The 18,225-nt window shown below is 37.4% G+C and overlaps 1 protein-coding gene across 16 annotated transcripts in view; it reads right to left on the reverse strand.

The window, feature by feature from the left end:
- Positions 1-762: 762 nt before the first annotated feature.
- ZFY (zinc finger protein Y-linked) overlaps positions 763-18,225 on the reverse strand; it is a 65,197-nt gene continuing 47,734 nt past the window's right edge. For 8 of the 16 annotated variants that reach the window (XM_078364470.1, XM_035289926.2, XM_035289927.2 and 5 more), the window contains 6 exons: positions 15,969-16,118; positions 15,558-15,701; positions 15,408-15,449; positions 12,026-12,178; positions 10,793-10,933; positions 6,334-10,011 (listed from right to left, as the gene is read on the reverse strand). In XM_078364470.1, the coding sequence (XP_078220596.1) occupies positions 8,828-10,011; positions 10,793-10,933; positions 12,026-12,178; positions 15,408-15,449; positions 15,558-15,701; positions 15,969-16,118 (1,814 nt within the window). In that variant the 3' untranslated portion in view covers positions 6,334-8,827. Of the gene's footprint in view, positions 3,531-6,333; positions 10,012-10,792; positions 10,934-12,025; positions 12,179-15,407; positions 15,450-15,557; positions 15,702-15,968; positions 16,119-18,225 lie in introns of those variants that run through there. The other 8 variants (XM_035289933.2, XM_035289934.2, XM_035289931.2 and 5 more) reach the window with 4 other exon arrangements.

Raw genomic sequence — 18,225 nt, forward strand, 5'->3', positions numbered from 1 at the left:
ACAGTGAGATACCAGTGACACCAGTCAGAATGGCTATTATTATAAAGCCAATGTTGTGGGGAAAATGACAAGCCTATCCACCGTTGGTATGAGTGTAAACTAAGTCAGCCATTGTGGAAAGCAGTGTGGTGATTCCTCAAGAAACCAGAGGCAGTACTACCATTTGACCCAGCAGTCTCATTTCTGGGTATATACCCTAAAGAATATAAATAATTCCATCATAAAGACACAAGCATGTGTGTGTTCATTGCAGCATTTTCCACAATAGTCAACATATGGAATCAACCTAAGAGTCCATCAATAGTATACTGAATAAAGAAAATGTGGTATATACACACCATGGAATACTATGCAGCCATAAAAAAGAACAAGATCATGTCCTCTGCAGGATCATGGATGAAGATGGAGGCCATCATACTTTGCTAACTAACACAGAAACAGAAAACCAAGTACTGCATGTTTTCACTTATAAGTGGGAGCTAAATGATAAAAACATAAAAACACATAGAGAAGAATAGTAGACACTGGGGCCTAACAGAGGATACAGGATGGGAGAAAGGAAAGGATCAGGAAATACAACTAATGGGTACTAGGCTTAATGCCTACATGACAAAATAATCTGTACAACAAACCCCTGTGAAATTAGTCTACCTAGGTAACAAATGTGCATATGAGCTTAACATAAAAGTTAAAAGTAAGTATCAGACCTCTTACCTGTATGATACAAATGTTGACAGAATTAAAAAGAAACAAAGACAATAATGAAGGAGGCATAATTAGTTTATTTTCAATACTGGATCTAAAAATCAAATAGAAAATTAATGAGGAAAAAGGACTGGTAAAATGCCATACACCAATTGGATATAACAGATACGTAGAGAACATTCCACACAACTACAGTGGAATATACATTATTCTGAGTGCACATTGAACATTCTCTAGAATAGACCTTATGTTTGGCCACAAAACAAGTTTTAACAAATTTTAAATGAGAAATTATACAAAGTGTGTTTTCTGAGCACAACGGGATGCACTGAAAATGAAGAGCAAAGGAAAATTCACAAATGTGTGGAAACCAAGCAACGTACTGTTAACCAATAGAAAGCCTGGCACTATAGCACTCACCTGTAGTCCCAGCTACTTGGGAGGCTGATTTGGAAGGAAGAGCTCTTGAGCCCTGGAGTTGGAGGTCAGCCTAGACAACAGGGCAAAAGCCAATATACAAAAACAAAACCACATAACCAACGAGTCAAAAGAACTTACAAGGGAAACTACCTTGACATACATGAAAATGAAAGCAAAATATATGGGACACACGAGATACAATTAAGTAGCTGCAGAGAGTTAAATTTACAGCTGTAAATACATACATCAAAAAAAAAAAGAAGAAAAACCTAAAACTACCTAACAATTTCACAGGTACTCCAAAATATGTAGAAACTATACCACATGTACTCTAGAATATGTACAACTATCATATGTTATTTAAACATAAGTTTAAAAATAGAAAAATCAACAAAACTGAATATACTCTTTGAAAAGATGAGTAACACTGGCATACTTTGCCTACATTAACTAAAACAGAAAAAGACTTAAATAATTGAAGTGACAAATGAAAGAAGAGTAATTAAAAATGATGCCACAGAAATGAAAAGGAATAAAGAGAATACAATGAATAAAAAGTACACCAAGGAATTGAATAAATCAGAAGGAATGGGCTGGGCGTGATGGCTTACACGTGTAATCCTAGCACTTTGGGAGGCCAAAGTGGGTGGATCACCTGGGGTCAGTTCGAAACCAGTCTGGCAAACATGGTGCAATCTCATCTCTACTAAAAATACAAAAAATTACCCAGATGTGGTGATGCATGCCTGTAATCCTTGTTACTTGGGAGGCTGAGACAAAAGAATCACTTGAGTCTGGGAGGCAGAGATTGCAGTGAGCAGAAATAGTGCTACTGTACTTCAGCCTGGGTGACAGAGTGAGATTCTGTCTCAAAAAAACAAAAACAAACAAACAAACGAAAACAAAAACAGAAGAAACAAATACCTTTTTAGAAACACACAACCCACTATGAGTAAAATAGGAAGGGGAAAATATGAAAATCTGAACAAATCAGTAACTAGTAAGACTGAATCAGAAATAAACATTCTCTGACCAAAGAACAGCCCACAATGAGATGGCTTCACTGGAGAATTCAATCAAACATTTAAAAAGAATTTTATGCAGTCACAATAAAGAATAAAATTGGACAGCAGGTGGTGGAGAGTTGGGGAGAGATAGCATGGGGAGAAATGCCAGATATAGGTGATGGGGAGGAAGGCAGCAAACCACATTGCCATGTGTGCACCTATGCAACAATCTTGCATGTTCTTCACATGTACCCCAAAACCTAAAATGCAATTAAAAAAAGAAGAAAAATAAAAAGAATAAAATCACATCCTTTGTAGCAATGTGGTTGCAGTTGGAGGCCATTATCTTAGGAAACTAACACAGAAACAGAAAACCAGATGTCACATGTTCTCACAAGTGGGAGTAAAATCTTGGGTTAATATGAGCATAAAGGTGGAAAGAGCACATAACCGAGATCTCCAAAAGAAGGGACTAAAGGAGTGGGGCAAGGGCTGAGAAACGTCCTACTGGGTATTATCTTCATTATGTGGCTGATAGAAGCCCAAACCGCAACACTACACAAATATTCTTATAGTAAAGCTGTACACATATGGCTGAATTTAAGGTAAAAATGAAAAATTTTTTTAAATTAGAAGGAAATAACACTAATCCTAAAGGAGGAAGCACTCTGAAATTCATATGAAGATGCCAGCAATACACTGCTATCAAAACCAGATAGAAGACATACACAAGGCTAGGTATGGTGACTTATACCTACAATCCCAGCATTTTGGGAGGTTAAGACAGGAATTGCTTGTCCAGAAGTTTGTGACAGGTCTAGGCAACTTAGGAAACCATGCGTCTACAAAAGAATTTGAAACGTTTGTTAGGCATAGTGCCAGTCCACTGGCAATCCCAGCTATTTGGAAGGCTAAGACAGGACTGTTTGAAGACAGGGGTTCAAAGTTACAATCAGCTTCAACTACACCACTGCCCTACACCGTGGGCAACAGAGAAAGATACTATGCCCCCAAAAAATTAATTGAAAAAAACAACGTAAAGACAGAAAATCACAGACCAATATTCCTAATGAAAATCTAAGCAAAAATTCTCAGTAAAATACCAGCAGGTTGAATTTAACAGCACTTTGAAGAATTCTATAGGTCAGGTGTGGTGGCTTATGCCCGTAATCCTAACACTTTGGGCAGCCGAGAATGGGTGGATCACCTGCTGTTAAGAGTTCCAGACCAGCCTGGCCAACATGGTTACACCTTATTGCTACTGAAAATACAAAAGTTAGCTGTGAGTGGCGGCAGTTGTCTGTAATCCCAGCAACTCCGAAGGCTGAGGCAGGAGGATCGCTTCAATCTATGAGCAGGAGGTTGGACTGAGCCAAGATCAAGCCATTACACTCCAGTCTGCACAACAAAGAAAAAATTCCATCTCAAGAAGGAAAAAAAGGGGGATTATACACCATAACCAAAGACAAAAGCTACACGACCATTCAATTTACATTTAAAAAGCATGTGACAATGTTCCATACCTTTCCATTATAAAATCACAACTTGAAGAAGGAAGATGCCTCAACATACTAAGGGCAATTTTATTTATTTATTTTTTATTTATTTATTTACTTATTTTGAGAGGGAGTCTTGCTCTTTCACTCAGGGTGGAAGAAAGTGGCATGGTCCTAGCTTACTGCAGCCTCTGCCTCTTGGGTTCAAGTGATTCTTCTGCCTTAGCCTCCCAAGTAGCTGGAATACAGGCACCAGCCACCATGCCATTATTTTTGTATTTTTAGTAGAGATAGCGTCTCACATATTGACCAGACTGGTCTCAAACTTCTGACCTCAGGTGATCCACCTGCCTTGGCATCCCAAAATGCTGGGATTACAGGCATGAGCCACAGTGACTGACCAGAAATTTTTAAAAGCCCACATCTAACATCTTACTTGGAGGTGAGAGGCTGAAAACTTTTCCTCTAAAATTAAGGAGGCAAGGATACTAAGTGAAATAAGCCAGTCACAAAGTGACAAATACTGTGTGATTCTAATGAAGTAGTCAAATTCATAGAAACAAACTAAAATGATGGTTATCAGGGCCAATAGCACAGTGGAGAAAGTTGTTTAATGAACACTGTTTCAAATTTGCAGTTAAGAAACATTCACAACAATGTAAATATTTTTTACATTGTATTCATTAAATTGTATACACTTCAAATGGTTAAAACAGGGAAAAAAAAGGTGGAGTTTTTTCCACAATAAAATCAATCAGAGCACTATTGTCTATGTACAATTTTTTATGTAGTTAGGTCTCTGGTGAGCCTAAGATTTTATAAATCTAACAAGATTCCAGTAATGATGATGGTGACCTGGCACAGTTTCAAAAACCACTGCTCTGAAATATCATGTATTAAGATACTGGCCATAATGCTTTTCTTTACAAAAATCTTAGAATTTCTGAAATATTAAAAAATAATAATTGACACTGCCAGAAAAACCAGTCAGTAAATTATCTTAGGTGGAATCAAAAGCCTGATCAATGTGTTTTTTGGTTTTCTAATATAACTAAGTTATTCAGATGCCATGCTCTTGTCTGGCTTACGGCTCTGCCAGTGACATTCACCATATATATATATATACACGTGTGTGTGTGTGTGTGTGTGTGTATATATATATATATTTAACATTTTAGTTGTTTGAATTATTTACTGTTTGAACTACCAAACACATGTTCCTATAGAGTATAAAGAACTGTAGAATATTTATCAAAGATATTTTACAACTAAAGAGAGGTGATGGAAACATAACTGTATGAATGTGCTAAACATGATTTAAGATACTGACTTTAATCATTTGAATTTTACTTCCACAAACATTCTTCTTTGCTGTTATCTGTTTGTTTTGACTCCTGGTTAACTTCTACCAAACTTTTAATTTTTGCCATAATAACCATCCCACAGTATATTTGTGTATACTAAAGATCTCCAAACTGAATACAAAAGAGTAACACATAAATGTGTAACTAGGGCAGTTTCTTTTGCTGTGGAGTAAGTTCCCTTTAAAAACTGCTTATACCTTTAATTGCACCATTTTGGGAGGCTGAGGTGGAAGGACTCTGAACTCAGAGGTTTGAGACCACCCTGAGCAACATAATGAGACCTAACCCTATCTCTATAAAAATCATTCTCAGCAAACTGACACAAGAACAGAAAATCAAACGCCTCATCTTCTCATAGGTGGGTGTTTAACAATAAGAACATGTGGAAACAGAGAGGAGCATCACACACTGGGGTCAATTGTGGGGAGCTAGGGGAGGGATTGTGGGAGGGAGGATGTGGGGAGAAATGTCAGATAGAGGTGATGGGAAGATGGAGGCAGCAAATCACCTTGCCATGAATGTACCTATGCAACAATCTTGCATGATCTGCACATGTACCCCAGAATCTAAAGAATAAAAAAATTAATAATTAGCCAGGCATGATGGTACATGCCTCTGCAGTAATCCCAGCAACTGCAGAGGATTGCTTGAGCCTAAGAACTGAAGGCTGCAGTGAGCGGGAGATCAAACTGGTGCACTCCAGCCTGAGCAACAGAGTGAGACTGTATTGTTAAAACAAAAACAGGCTGGGTGTGGCAGCTCATGCCTGTAATCCCAGCACTTTGGAAGGCGGAGATGGGCAGATCATGATGTCAAGAGATTGAGACCATACTGGCCAACATGGTGAAACCCCGTCTCTACTAAAAATCCAAAAATTAGCTGAGTGTGGTGGCAAATGCCTGTGGTCCCAGCTACTGGGGAGGCTGAGGCAGAAGAATCACTTGAACCCAGGAGGTGGAGGTTGCAGTGGGCCATGATTGTGCCACTGCATTCCAGCCCGGCTACAGAGCAAGCCTCCGTCTCAAAAAAAAAAAAAAAAAAAAAAATACCAAAACTTTATGGAAGGAAAATTTATCTCAGCAAGTGTCATGCTAATAAAACCACCTTTCATGAAGAAAAAAATGAAAAGTTCAGTTTTAAGAACACACTGATAAAGGACTCATCACTTGGCACAACTACTCTGAAATACTACTTATAAATTCATAAGATTACCAATATTTATGTAAAAAGCATTTTGCATTCCACTGATGTATAGAATGAACTAACTGATGAAAGAAAAATAGTTCACTACATTTTATGTATATTAAAACTGCATGTTTTAAAATAAAAAGAGTATTGGTATTATATACAACTAAACGTTTATTAACAGCAAAATATTCTCATTTTTATTTTTGCATATTATTCTCAAGTACACATTTACAATAGTATCATACTTCCTATATGAATTCTTCATAGTATTTTACAGTGTGTACAGAGGAAGTTACATACAATATTTAATAGGCTATTTTTCAACCAAACAATAATTTATGTCCTTGTAAGATTTTGTACCTCTTTAAAACTTTCAACTTCAACATCCACTTTTTAGCTTTGCTAATCAAATTAAGAATTAAAGCCAGCGTGCAACTAATAACACTAAATAACATTAAGCACAATTTCATTTCTTTCTTTATACAAATGTTCTATCATATTTACTTGACCAAATGCTTAATTACCTTTAAAAGGTTTCAATACTTTGGTTAAAAACAAAATAACTGTGTATGACTCCAGACTATGTGAAAAATATGAAGTATGTAAAGTGTTTTTTAGCTTTTTGTTTATTTTAAAAATATAAATAGCTAACTATTTGTCTTAAAGAATGTTTGAAAACTCTTTAACTTCCACTTAAATACTTCTTTTTATATTACTTCAGGGAGAAAACAAATTGGAAGACACTTAGGGATTTTCAAACAGAAACTGAAGTTTTCAAGAACAGGATAATGAAGGGTAGTAAAAATCAGGTAGAGACATGTATGAGGGCTAACAAGGCCAAACAGGTTTTCAAAATACATGACACGGTTTTGGTTGGTACCAGGCTTAAATTTAAATATAACTAAAGCACTTTAGAACTAGATCAAATTAACATTTCAGACGCTGTCAATCACCAAATATTTATATTTCCTAATCCTATAAATATTTTTTGAATTGGTGGTACACTAAAAGGTGAAAAGAAAAACGTGACAGCAAAAGCTGAATGAAGCACCACCATACTAAGGCCAGAAAGTAGCTGTAATGTGGGTTAAAAAAATTCTAATCCCCTAAAATATTCCAAATACATATGTACTAACGGCCAACTTACGGTAACTAAAAATGTATTTTCCGTTCTCCAAAACTCCTAGTAATCAAATTCTTTTCAATTATATGAATTCATTTTGTGTTATATCCATACATACAAGTTATTAACTGCTTAAAATATGTCAATGCTCGAATAAACAATAAAATTTGAAAAGTGATATATATTCCAAAAATAAGGCTGTGGATTTTCATCATGTACTTTTTTCTTCTAATCAAAACTAATTTGACTGTTGTCTTTTTTAAACTTTACTGGATGTAAAATTTAAAAAGCAGGACATACTTGCTAGTTTGGAATTAGCTCTCATTCTGTTACATGGTACCATCGCTTTCCCTTAGTCCTCCTTACTTTGCAAAGACAGAGTTCCTTCACAGGATTCTTAGAAAAAACTGAGAAACCTATGTCTGAAATAGCTTTCTGGAAAAATTTATAATATGAAGCTGAAGTCTTATGAAAACAATCTTTCTAGATACATTTAATTCCATTTTTATTTATCAAAGATTATTCGAAGAGAAGATTTTCACCTTTCTAATGTACTTCTTTTCCTTTTAATTCTCCATCTGAACTTTAATAACTCTGAAAAGCAAGTTACAGAATAGTCTCATACATCCCTTGATATTTCGGGATATTATAAATTTTCATCCTAAGGTTTAAAGTTTGTGGTTGTGTGTGTAAATATGTGATACACAACAAAGCTGCACATACAAGAGTTAGAGTTACACACCAAGTTTTAAAAAATCCTGAGTCCACAATTTACCTCTAAAAGACTCCAAAATTCAGTCTGCAGTTTCATGTGTTAGAACACAATGCAAGACAAAACAGTACAAATAGAAAATAAAGGACAAAAATAAGTAAAACTTTTCAATAATACTTTCTAAAAGTTTGCTGTGCTGACAAAAGATGTAAACAATATTAATAAGAAAGCCAAGAAAAGTACATTTTGCCTGCCAAACAAAATGAGATTTAAATATAAACATTGTCCATATCCTATATTAATCAATGCTAGAAGGTGAAATGTAAAATTTCATGGTCATGTAATCTAAAAATATTAAGCAATTTATTTCCATGTTTTGATAATTAGACTTGACAGTAAAATCTCCCATTTATGCTAGCAGATGTCTCCAATGTGACAAGTGTGTGGGAAGAAATGGGTCAAAATGTCACTTTTATAGTTTCCAATCTGATTTTGTCTTAGAAAGTACCATCAACATCAATAAATATGTAAATAAACAGTAAAGCTGCTAAGACTGAAAATTGAGTATAGAATCTCAAATTATGTCATTAAAAGCAACTTGATTGTTGCTACTTTTCCTCATCTATTAAAGAAACTGAATAGTATTCTGGACACCCTATTGAATAAAATTTAAAGAAAAGTGGACTAGAAGCAATAACTCTATTTTTACACAGCATAAATCAATGTATAGTAATGGATGTGAACAAGACTTGCTTTAAAAAATGAATTTTCTGCTTCAAAGCCAACAGCTTTGCAAGTTTTTAGACATATTGTTAGGGTAGGCCAACTTCTTTATGATGTCGCATTATGTGCTGGTTCTTTTCTGAAGGTCTTCGGAAGCCCTTCTTGCAGTACTCACACCGATGAGGATAGTCTTTTGTATGAATAGAAATAACATGCCGTTTAAAGCCTGAGGCATCTGTAGTGTTATACTCACAGTACTCACACTGATACACTTTCCTGCCACTGTGTGTCTTCATATGCTTTTTAAGCTCATTCTGTTGATTAAATCCCTTTCTACATCTCTTACATCTAAATGGAAGATCCTTTGTGTGAACTGAGAGAATATGGCGACTTAAAACAAATGGGTCTGCAATCTTAAAGTCACAATGTCTACATTGGTGCATTTTTTTACCTTTGTGGACAGCCACATGTTTCTTCAGTTCTGAAGGCCTGTGAAAGCCTTTATCACACATCTCACACTTATGAGGATAGTCTTTTGTATGAACTGAAATTACATGTCGTTTCAAATCACTTGAGTTTGAACTCTTGTGGTCACAATGCAAACACTGGTGTGTTCTGCTTTCTTGGTGGACAAGGGTATGTTGCTGCACTTCTTTGGTATCTGAGAAAGTCAGAAGACAAATGTCACACTTGAATGGCATCTCTTTACTATGCTTTGTTTTTATATGTGTTTTCAAGTTAGAAGAGTCTGCAGACCTATATTCGCAGTATTGGCATTGGTATGGCTTCTCCCCGGTATGGATTCGCATGTGCTTTTTGAGTTCTGATGGGTGACGGAAACCTTTACCACACTCCACACAAATATGAGGAAAGTTCTTGCTGTGGACTGCCAAGAGGTGGCGATTCAATAACCCTTGTTCAGCTGTCTCATATTCACAGAATTTACACTTGTGCATTTTGTTGGCTCCCTTTTCTTTGTGCACCATTTTGTGAGTAAACAAAGCCCCTGCATGAGAAAAATGCTTCCCACACTCAACACATTCAATGGTCTTCTCTGCCTTGCTGGTCAGTTTGTGGCTTTCCAGGTGGTTGTGTAAACTTATCTTCTTGTTGGTAGTGTAATCACAGTCAGTACAGTGGTACTTCTTCTTGGCAAGATGTTCGGGATGGTTTTTCATGTGTCTTTTCAAAAAACCCCTCGACTTAAACTTCTTCCCACAAATCATACAAGGATAAACAGTCAAAGGATGGCCATCAGGGCCAATAATTATTGCTAACAAAGGAAAATAAAGGAGTATGAGTGCTTAAATCAAACTTCTAGTTGCCTCACTAATTTAAAGCTTGTGTTCTGAACGTAACTATGCAAATACTCCTAAGTTATTAACATTCCTTTTACTTCTTTTCAATGTTAGTAATGTACTAATTAAGAGAAACTGGTATGATTCAGTATAAACTAATTTTACCCCTTCCAGTTTAAAAAACATCAATCAAGCAGTGACAAAGCTACATCAGTTTAGAAATGTGTAGGAAATAACTCATAAAAATGAAGTCCAACATTTCTGCTTTGGTGACTCCAAGCCAAATTTATGCTAACTAATAGTTATAGGCTTAACTATGCCTATAAATAAATTTTAATATGCAAAGACGCAAAACAACACAGAAAAATAATCTGTCCTATAAATAACCTAAGTAACTTATCCTGCTGCACTGTAAATTATGCCTGTTTGATGCTGCCATCAGTTGATCCATGTAATTTTGTTCACTTAAAATTAGCTAACATTTTAAAAATGTATTTTCCTTTCCACTAAAATCACCAGAGGATTTTAATTCTTTTTCCTGAATGTTTGATGCACACCAGTTTCTTTTTATCCAAGGAAATCATTCTTGAATATTGAAGAATTCTGAAATTCTTTTTTCAAATAAAATACACAAAAATACATGTGGCCTAGCAGCTTAAAGTTCGGTCATTAAAACACCCCTGTGGATACATAATACTATAGTTTCTTCTGACGGCTCTCAGAGCACACTGCACCATGGAACTCATGAACCCTCACCTGTTTGGTACTGCCTGGCATCAGATCTTCTCTTTTTCTTTGGTTTTTGTTTAGTCAGTCTGCTGAGGCCAACAGACTCATCTACATGCAAGACAGCACTTGCACTGCCATTCCGGTTTTCAATTCCATCAGAATTATTACCTAACAATGTGCATTAAAACACAAAATTACACAGCATTATAAATTCTAAAGATTTGGAATTATTTATTAACAATGAGAAATCCTGACATGAATGACAGAAATTCCCTATTTTATTTTATTTTTTATTTTTATTCATTTATTTTTTTGAGATAAGAGTCTTGCTCTCTTACCCAGGCTGGAGTACAGTGGTACACACTTGGCTTACTGCAACGTCCCCATCTTGGTTTCAAGCAATCTCCTGCCTCGGCATCCTGAACAGCTGAGATTACAGGACCACAGCACCATGCCCAGCTCATTTTTTTTTTGTTTTGTTTTTAGTAGTGAGGGGGTTTTGCCATGTTGGCCAGGCTGATCTTAAACTCCTGACCTCGGGTGATGCACCTGCCTCAGACTGCCAAAGTGCTGGGTTTACAGGCCTGAGCCAATACACTCGGCCTGCAATTTTAGATAATGGGTTTTATGGAAATATTTATGGCAAGACCATGGTTAGTACCTAGCTTCTGTATCAAGCAGGATGTTGCTCTATGGGACTCCCTTCTTATCTCCCAAAATTGTAAAGTTATGAGTCACATATAAACCAAGATTTAAAATGTGAGATTGAAAGCTCCTGACTTCTCAAGCCTGTAATCCCAGCACTTTGGGAGGCTGAGGCGGGTGGATCACGAGGTCAAGAGATGGAGACCATCCTGGTCAACATGGTGAAACCCCGTCTCTACTAAAAATACAAAAAATTAGCTGGGCACGGTGGCACATGCCTGTAATCCCAGCTACTCGGGAGGCTGAGGCAGGAGAATTGCCTGAACCCAGGAGGCTGAGGTTGCCGTGAGCCGAGATCGCACCATTGCACTCCAGCCTGGGTAACAAGAGCGAAACTCCTTCTCAAAAAAAAAAAAAAAAAAAAAAAAAAAGCTCCTGGCTTCTTACATAATAAAGTCACGAAAAAAGTTCATATTAAAATTAAAGGCAACAGGGAGACTATGTAATCTTTCTCTACATTTGCTCAAATCCTGAAACTCTAAGACACAGAAACCATTTTCAACAGTTAATTAATGTTCAAAAACATTCAATCCTTCTAGCTACTATGTAACTTACCATAAGCTGCTGCCCATGCAATTGGCACAAAGGTTTTCATTTCGTCCTCATCAATTTGCTGTTCATGCATAGCAGCTGCTGCTACAGTAGCAGGAGCATCCTCTTCTCCTACAATCACTTCCATATAAACTTCATCAGCAATTTCAGCAACGTCTAAGCAGAAAATAAATTTAAAATATTTGTGACTGGGTTTACAGAGATCACACAGAAAAAAATGCATTAGTAGGAAAAAATAGATACTGGTTGAGATAGTCATCTGTTTCTTGGCTTTCACTACAATTTGTTTATAAAGCAACAATCAAAACATACATATCTTTCCTTGGAATATGGCAACACAGTATCGTCCATAACAGTGCTGCTGCTTACTTTTTTCAAATACTGGTTGCATTAAACAACAACAACAACTTGGTCAGGACATGGTGGCTCATGTCTATAATCCCAGCTCTTAGGGAGGCCAAGGCTGGTGGATCACCTGAGGTCAGGAGTTCGAGACCAGCCTGGCCAACATAGTGAAATGCCATCCCTACTAAAAATACAAAAATTATCTGCACATGGTGCTGCACGCTTGTAATCCTAGCTACTCAGGAGGCTGAGGCAGTATAATCACTTAAACTGGAAGCAGAGGTTGCAGGAAGCTGACATTGTGCCATTGCCATCCAGCCTGGCAACAGAGTGAGACTCCATCTAAAAAAACAAACAACAACAACAAAACCCAACTTGTAGAAACATTAAACCATCTCCCCACAAAAAAGCCATATGCTGGCACATATATACCATGGAATACTATGAAGCCATAAAACAGAATGGGTTCATGTCCTTTGCAGAGACAAGTATGAAGCTGGAAACCATCATCTTCAGCAAACTAACAGAGAACGAGAAAACCAAACTGCAGATTCTCACTCATAGGTGGGTGTCAAACAATGAGAACACATGAACACAGGGAGGGGAACATCACACACTGGGACCTGTTGGGGGTGGGGAGAGAAACAAGGGAGAACGTTAGGACAAATACCTAATGGACGTGGGGCTTAAATCCTAGATGATGGGCCAAGCGCAATGGCTCATGCCTATAAATCCCAACACTTTGGGAGGCAGAGGTGGGCAGATCACAAACTCAGGAGATGGAGACTGTACTACCAGGGTGAAAGCCCAACTCTACTAAAAATACAAAACATTGCCAGCCATGGTGGCACATGCCTGTAGTCCCAGCTAAAACTCAGGAGGTTGAGGCAGGAGAATCACTTGAACCTGGGAGGTGGAGGTTGTAGTGAGTCGAGATTGTGCCACTGCACTCCAGCCTGGGCGACACAGCAAGACTTCATATCAAAAGAAAAAACAAAACAAAACAAAAACCCACAAAAAAACCAAAAACCTGAATGATTGGTTCACAGGTGCAGCAAACCACCATAGCATATGTATATCTATGTAACATATCTGTACATTAGCCAGAACAATCAGGCAAGACAAAGAAATAAAGGGTATTCAAATAGGAAAGGAGGAAGCCAAATTGTCTCTATTTGCAGACAACATGATAGTATCGTCTCAGCCCAAAATCTCCTGAAACTGGTAAGCACTTCAGCGAAGTCTCAGGTTACAAAATCAATGTGCAAAAAATCACAAGCATTCCTATAAACCAATAACAGACTTAGAACCAAATCAAGAATAAACTGCCATTCACAATTGCTACAAAGAGGATAAAATACCTCGGAATACAACTAACAAGGAATACAACTTCAAGGAGAACTACAAACCACTGCTCAACTAAATAAGAGAGAACACAAACAGATGGAGAAACATTCCATGTTCATGGTTAGGAACAATCAATATCATGAAAATGGCCATACTGCCCAAAGTAATTTACAGATTCAACGTTATCCCCATCAAGCTACCAATGACATTTTTCACAGACCCGGAAAAAACCACCTTAAACTTTATATGGAACCAAAAGAGAGCCCGCATACCCAAGTCAATTCTAAGCAAAAAGAACACAGCAGGAGGCATCGCACTACCGGACTTCAAACTATACTACAAGGCTACAGTAATCAAAACAGCATGGTACTGGTACCAAAACAGAGCTATAGACCAATGGAACATAACAGAGGATTCAGAGGCAACACAACATATCTACAACCATACAATCTTTGATAAACCTGACAAAAACAAGCAATGGGGAAAGGATTCCCTGTTTAGTAAATGGTGCTGGGAAAACTGGCTAGCCATGTGCAGAAAGCAGAAACTGGACCCCTTCCTGACACCTTACACTAAAATTAACTCCAGATGGATTAAAGACTTAAACATAAGACCTAACACCATAAAAACCCTAGAAGAATATGTAGGCAAAACCATTCAGGGCATAGGAGTAGGCAAGGACTTCATGACCAAAACACCAAAAGCATTGGCAACAACAGCCAAAATAGACAAATGGGACCTAATCAAACTCCACAGCTTCTGCACGGCAAAAGAAACAGTCACTAGAGTGAATCGGCAACCAACAGAATAAGAAAAAATCTTTGCAGTTTACCCATCTTACAAAGGACTGATATCCAGAATTTACAAAGAACTCAAACAGATTTACAAGAAAAAGACAAACAAGCCCATTCAAAAATGGGCAAAAGATATGTACAGACACTTTACAAAAGAAGACATACATGAGGCCAACAAACATATGAAAAAATGCACATCATCACTGGTCATTAGAGAAATGCAAGTCAAAACTACACTGAGATACATCTCAAGCCAATTAGAATGGCAATCATTAAAAAATCTGGAGACAACAGATGCTGGAGAGGATGTGGTGAAATAGGAACACTTTTACACTGCTGATGGGAGTGTAAATTAGTTCAACCATTGTGGAAGACAGTGTGGCGATTCCTCAAGGACCTAGAAATAGAAATTCCATTTGATCCAGCTATCCCATTACTGGGTATATATCCAAAGGACTATAAATTATTCTACTATAAGAACACATGCACATGAATGTTCACTGCAGCACAGCTTACAATAGCAAAGACCTGGAACCAACCCAAATGCCCATTGATGATAGACTGGACAGGGAAAATGTGGCACATAAACACCATGGAATATTATGCAGCAATCAAAAACGATGAGTTCGTGTCCTTTATGGGACATGGATGAACCTGGAGACCATCATTCTCAGCAACCTGACACAAGAACAGAAAATGAAATACCGCATGTTCTCACTCATAGGCGGGTGTTGAACAATGAGAACACATGGACACAGAGGGGAGCACCACAAACTGGGGTATATTGGGGGGAATAGGGGAGTGACAGCAGTGGGGGGAGTTGGGGAGGGATAGCATGGGGAGAAATGCCAGATGTGGGTGAAGGGGAGGAAGGAAGCAAATCACACTGCCACATGTACCTATGCAACTATCTTGCATGTTCTTCACATGTACTCCAAAACCTAAAATGCAATAAAAAATAAATAAAAATAAATTCAAAAAAACCAAATCTGTACATTAAGCACATGTATCCTAGAACTTAAAGTAAAATTTTAAAAATAGCCACATACTTAAATCTTCATCTTCTTGTTGAGAGTCGTTGACAGTCATATAAACCATCTTTTCCCTGGGAACACGAACACTGCTGCTCTGTTCAAGTAGTTCAACTCCATGATCATTCTCAGACTCATTCTCCACAATGTCTACAGTTCCACCTATCAGAGAAGACGAAAGCTCCAAAAATTATTTGAGAGTTCATTTTCACATATTTCACTTACACATGTTCTACAATATTTTTATATTACTAAATAAGAAATATGTCTTAAAAGTTGTCTTCGGAAAATATTTCAAATTTTCCAATCTAGATAATCTAAACTAAATCTTAAAAATCAATAAAAAAGAGTAACCTGTTTACTTTTCTGACACCATTTTGTTGAAACATTTGAATGAGGATGTATAAAATGCTGATGGTTTCCTCTTACCTAAGTCATCTTCTCCAGGGTCAGCTTTAAAAATGTATACCTTGATGACTTCAGGGCAAGTGCCATCCACTTTACAAGGATCCATTTCTGATTCCGCATCAATGGTCACTCCAGAGGAACCATCATGTTCTATTTTGCCAGCATCGTCCACTGAAAAGACAGAAAATGTATCATGAACAATAACAGCAGACACTTTAAAACTTAACAAAACTTACGAAAGGACATATGCCATCTTTGTTTATCATAAAGTAAAAGCATACAATATTATAAGTATGCTGTTTTATTTTTTGAAATGGGGTCATTTCTCGTTCTATCACTCACGCTAGAGTATAGAGGTGCAATTACAGTTCACTGCACTTTTGACCTCCAGAGTTCAAGCAATCCTCCTGCCTCAGCCTCACTGAGTAGCTGGGATGACAGGTGTGTGCCACCATGCCCAGCTTTTTTTTTTTTTTTTTTTATAGGAAAGGTCTATTTTTCCCTGGCTCTTTTTCCCTTCAACTCTTGGGTTCAAGCAATCCTCCAACCTCAGGCTCACGAAATGCTGCGATTACATAGCCATTGCACCCAGTTTACTTCTTGAAGATCTTAGAAATAATGTCCTACTTGTAAGTTCAGTACATACTAGTCCTAATATATTTTATTAGCATTACCTAACATTCAGTACTTCTGAATAAAATTGTTCTATCTGTTTCTATCAGAATCATTAAGTTTTAAAAAATCAAAATATGGTTGTCAGAAAGGTAAATTCTGGCTGGATGTGGTAGCTCATGCCTGTAATCCCAGCACTTTGCGGGGCTGAGGCAGGCAGATCACCTGAAGTCTGGAGTTTGAAACCAGCTTGGCCAACATAATGAAACCTGTCTCTACTAAAAATACAAAAAAAATGAGTTGGGCATGGTGGTATGCGCCTGAAGTTGCAGCTACTCAGAAGGCCGAGGCAGACATTGAATCTAGGAGGCAGAGGCTGCAGTGAGCCAAGACTGCACCACTATATTCCAGTCAGGATGACAGAATGAAACTGTCTCAATCAATCAATCAACAAAAAACAAATAAAAATGGACAGTTGTAAATGCTGATATTAATCTATTTAAACATAACATGCGCACGCGCACACACACACGCACACACAAGCTTATATATGTGGAAGTAATGAGTCTGGGTCTACTGCTGGCAAATACAGTAAGACAGATACTTTTTTTTTTTGAGACAGAGTTTCTCTCTTGTTGCCCAGGATGGGGTGCAATGGCACCATCTTGGCTCACCACAACTTCTGCCTCTCAGGTTCAACTGATTCTCCTGCCTCAGTCTCCTGAGTAGCTAGGATCACAGGCATGCGCCACTACACCTGGTTAATTTTAAATTTTTAGCAGATATGGGATTTCTCCATGTTGGTCAGGCTGGTCTCCTGACCTAAGGTGATCCACCTGCCTCTGCCTCCCAAAGTGTTAGGACTACAGGTATGAGCCATTGCACCCAGTCTAGTAAGATATATTCTTAAGTATCTTCTTAAATGAATGACTTAAGGCAGCCTATTTCATGTTTATTTATTAAATAAAAAAAAAAAAAGAATACTTACTTACCAATAAAGTGAACATGTGATTTCCAACAGTATACTCAGGGAATCTACACCAAATTTTTAAGTGTTACACAGTAAGGGAATCAAGTGTGATGTTATGCTTGGGACTCCAAAATTAATAAAAGTAAAAAAAAATATTTAAAAACACCCTCTGGATTGTAGTGAATACTAAAAATATGATTCCCATATAATGTAACCTTGCATTACACACCACTGTGGGCATCAACTACTACCTGAAAGTCTGGCACAGACTAATTAACACACACCAAGCAGTACAATTTAATTTATCACAAAAGTTGGATTTTTCAATCTTCAGTCCATTAGAGAAACACTGAGTAATGTTCTCTCTGTTCTGGGCCCAGCTGGCCTATATGACACAGCAGGAGACCAACCACAGAGGAGCAGGACCCCAACAAGCTTTTTTATTTCCCCTTTTCCATTTTAGTTTTTTTTGTTGTTGTTTGTCATTCCTCCATTGAATGTATTTCATTATCCTTTTGGCTGGATATTTAATTCAATTAAACAACAATTCACAACTAAAAATCAGACTCTGGGATGCAAAGCTTAAAAGGAATGAATCCAAGGCCAAGCATAATGACTTACACCTGTAATCCCAGTGCTTTGGGAAGCAGATGTGTTTGGATTGCTTAAGGCCAGCCTGACCAACATGGCAAGACC

The sequence above is a fragment of the Callithrix jacchus genome, chromosome Y (assembly GCF_049354715.1).
Source record: "Callithrix jacchus isolate 240 chromosome Y, calJac240_pri, whole genome shotgun sequence".
NCBI classification, from domain to species: domain Eukaryota; kingdom Metazoa; phylum Chordata; class Mammalia; order Primates; family Cebidae; genus Callithrix; species Callithrix jacchus.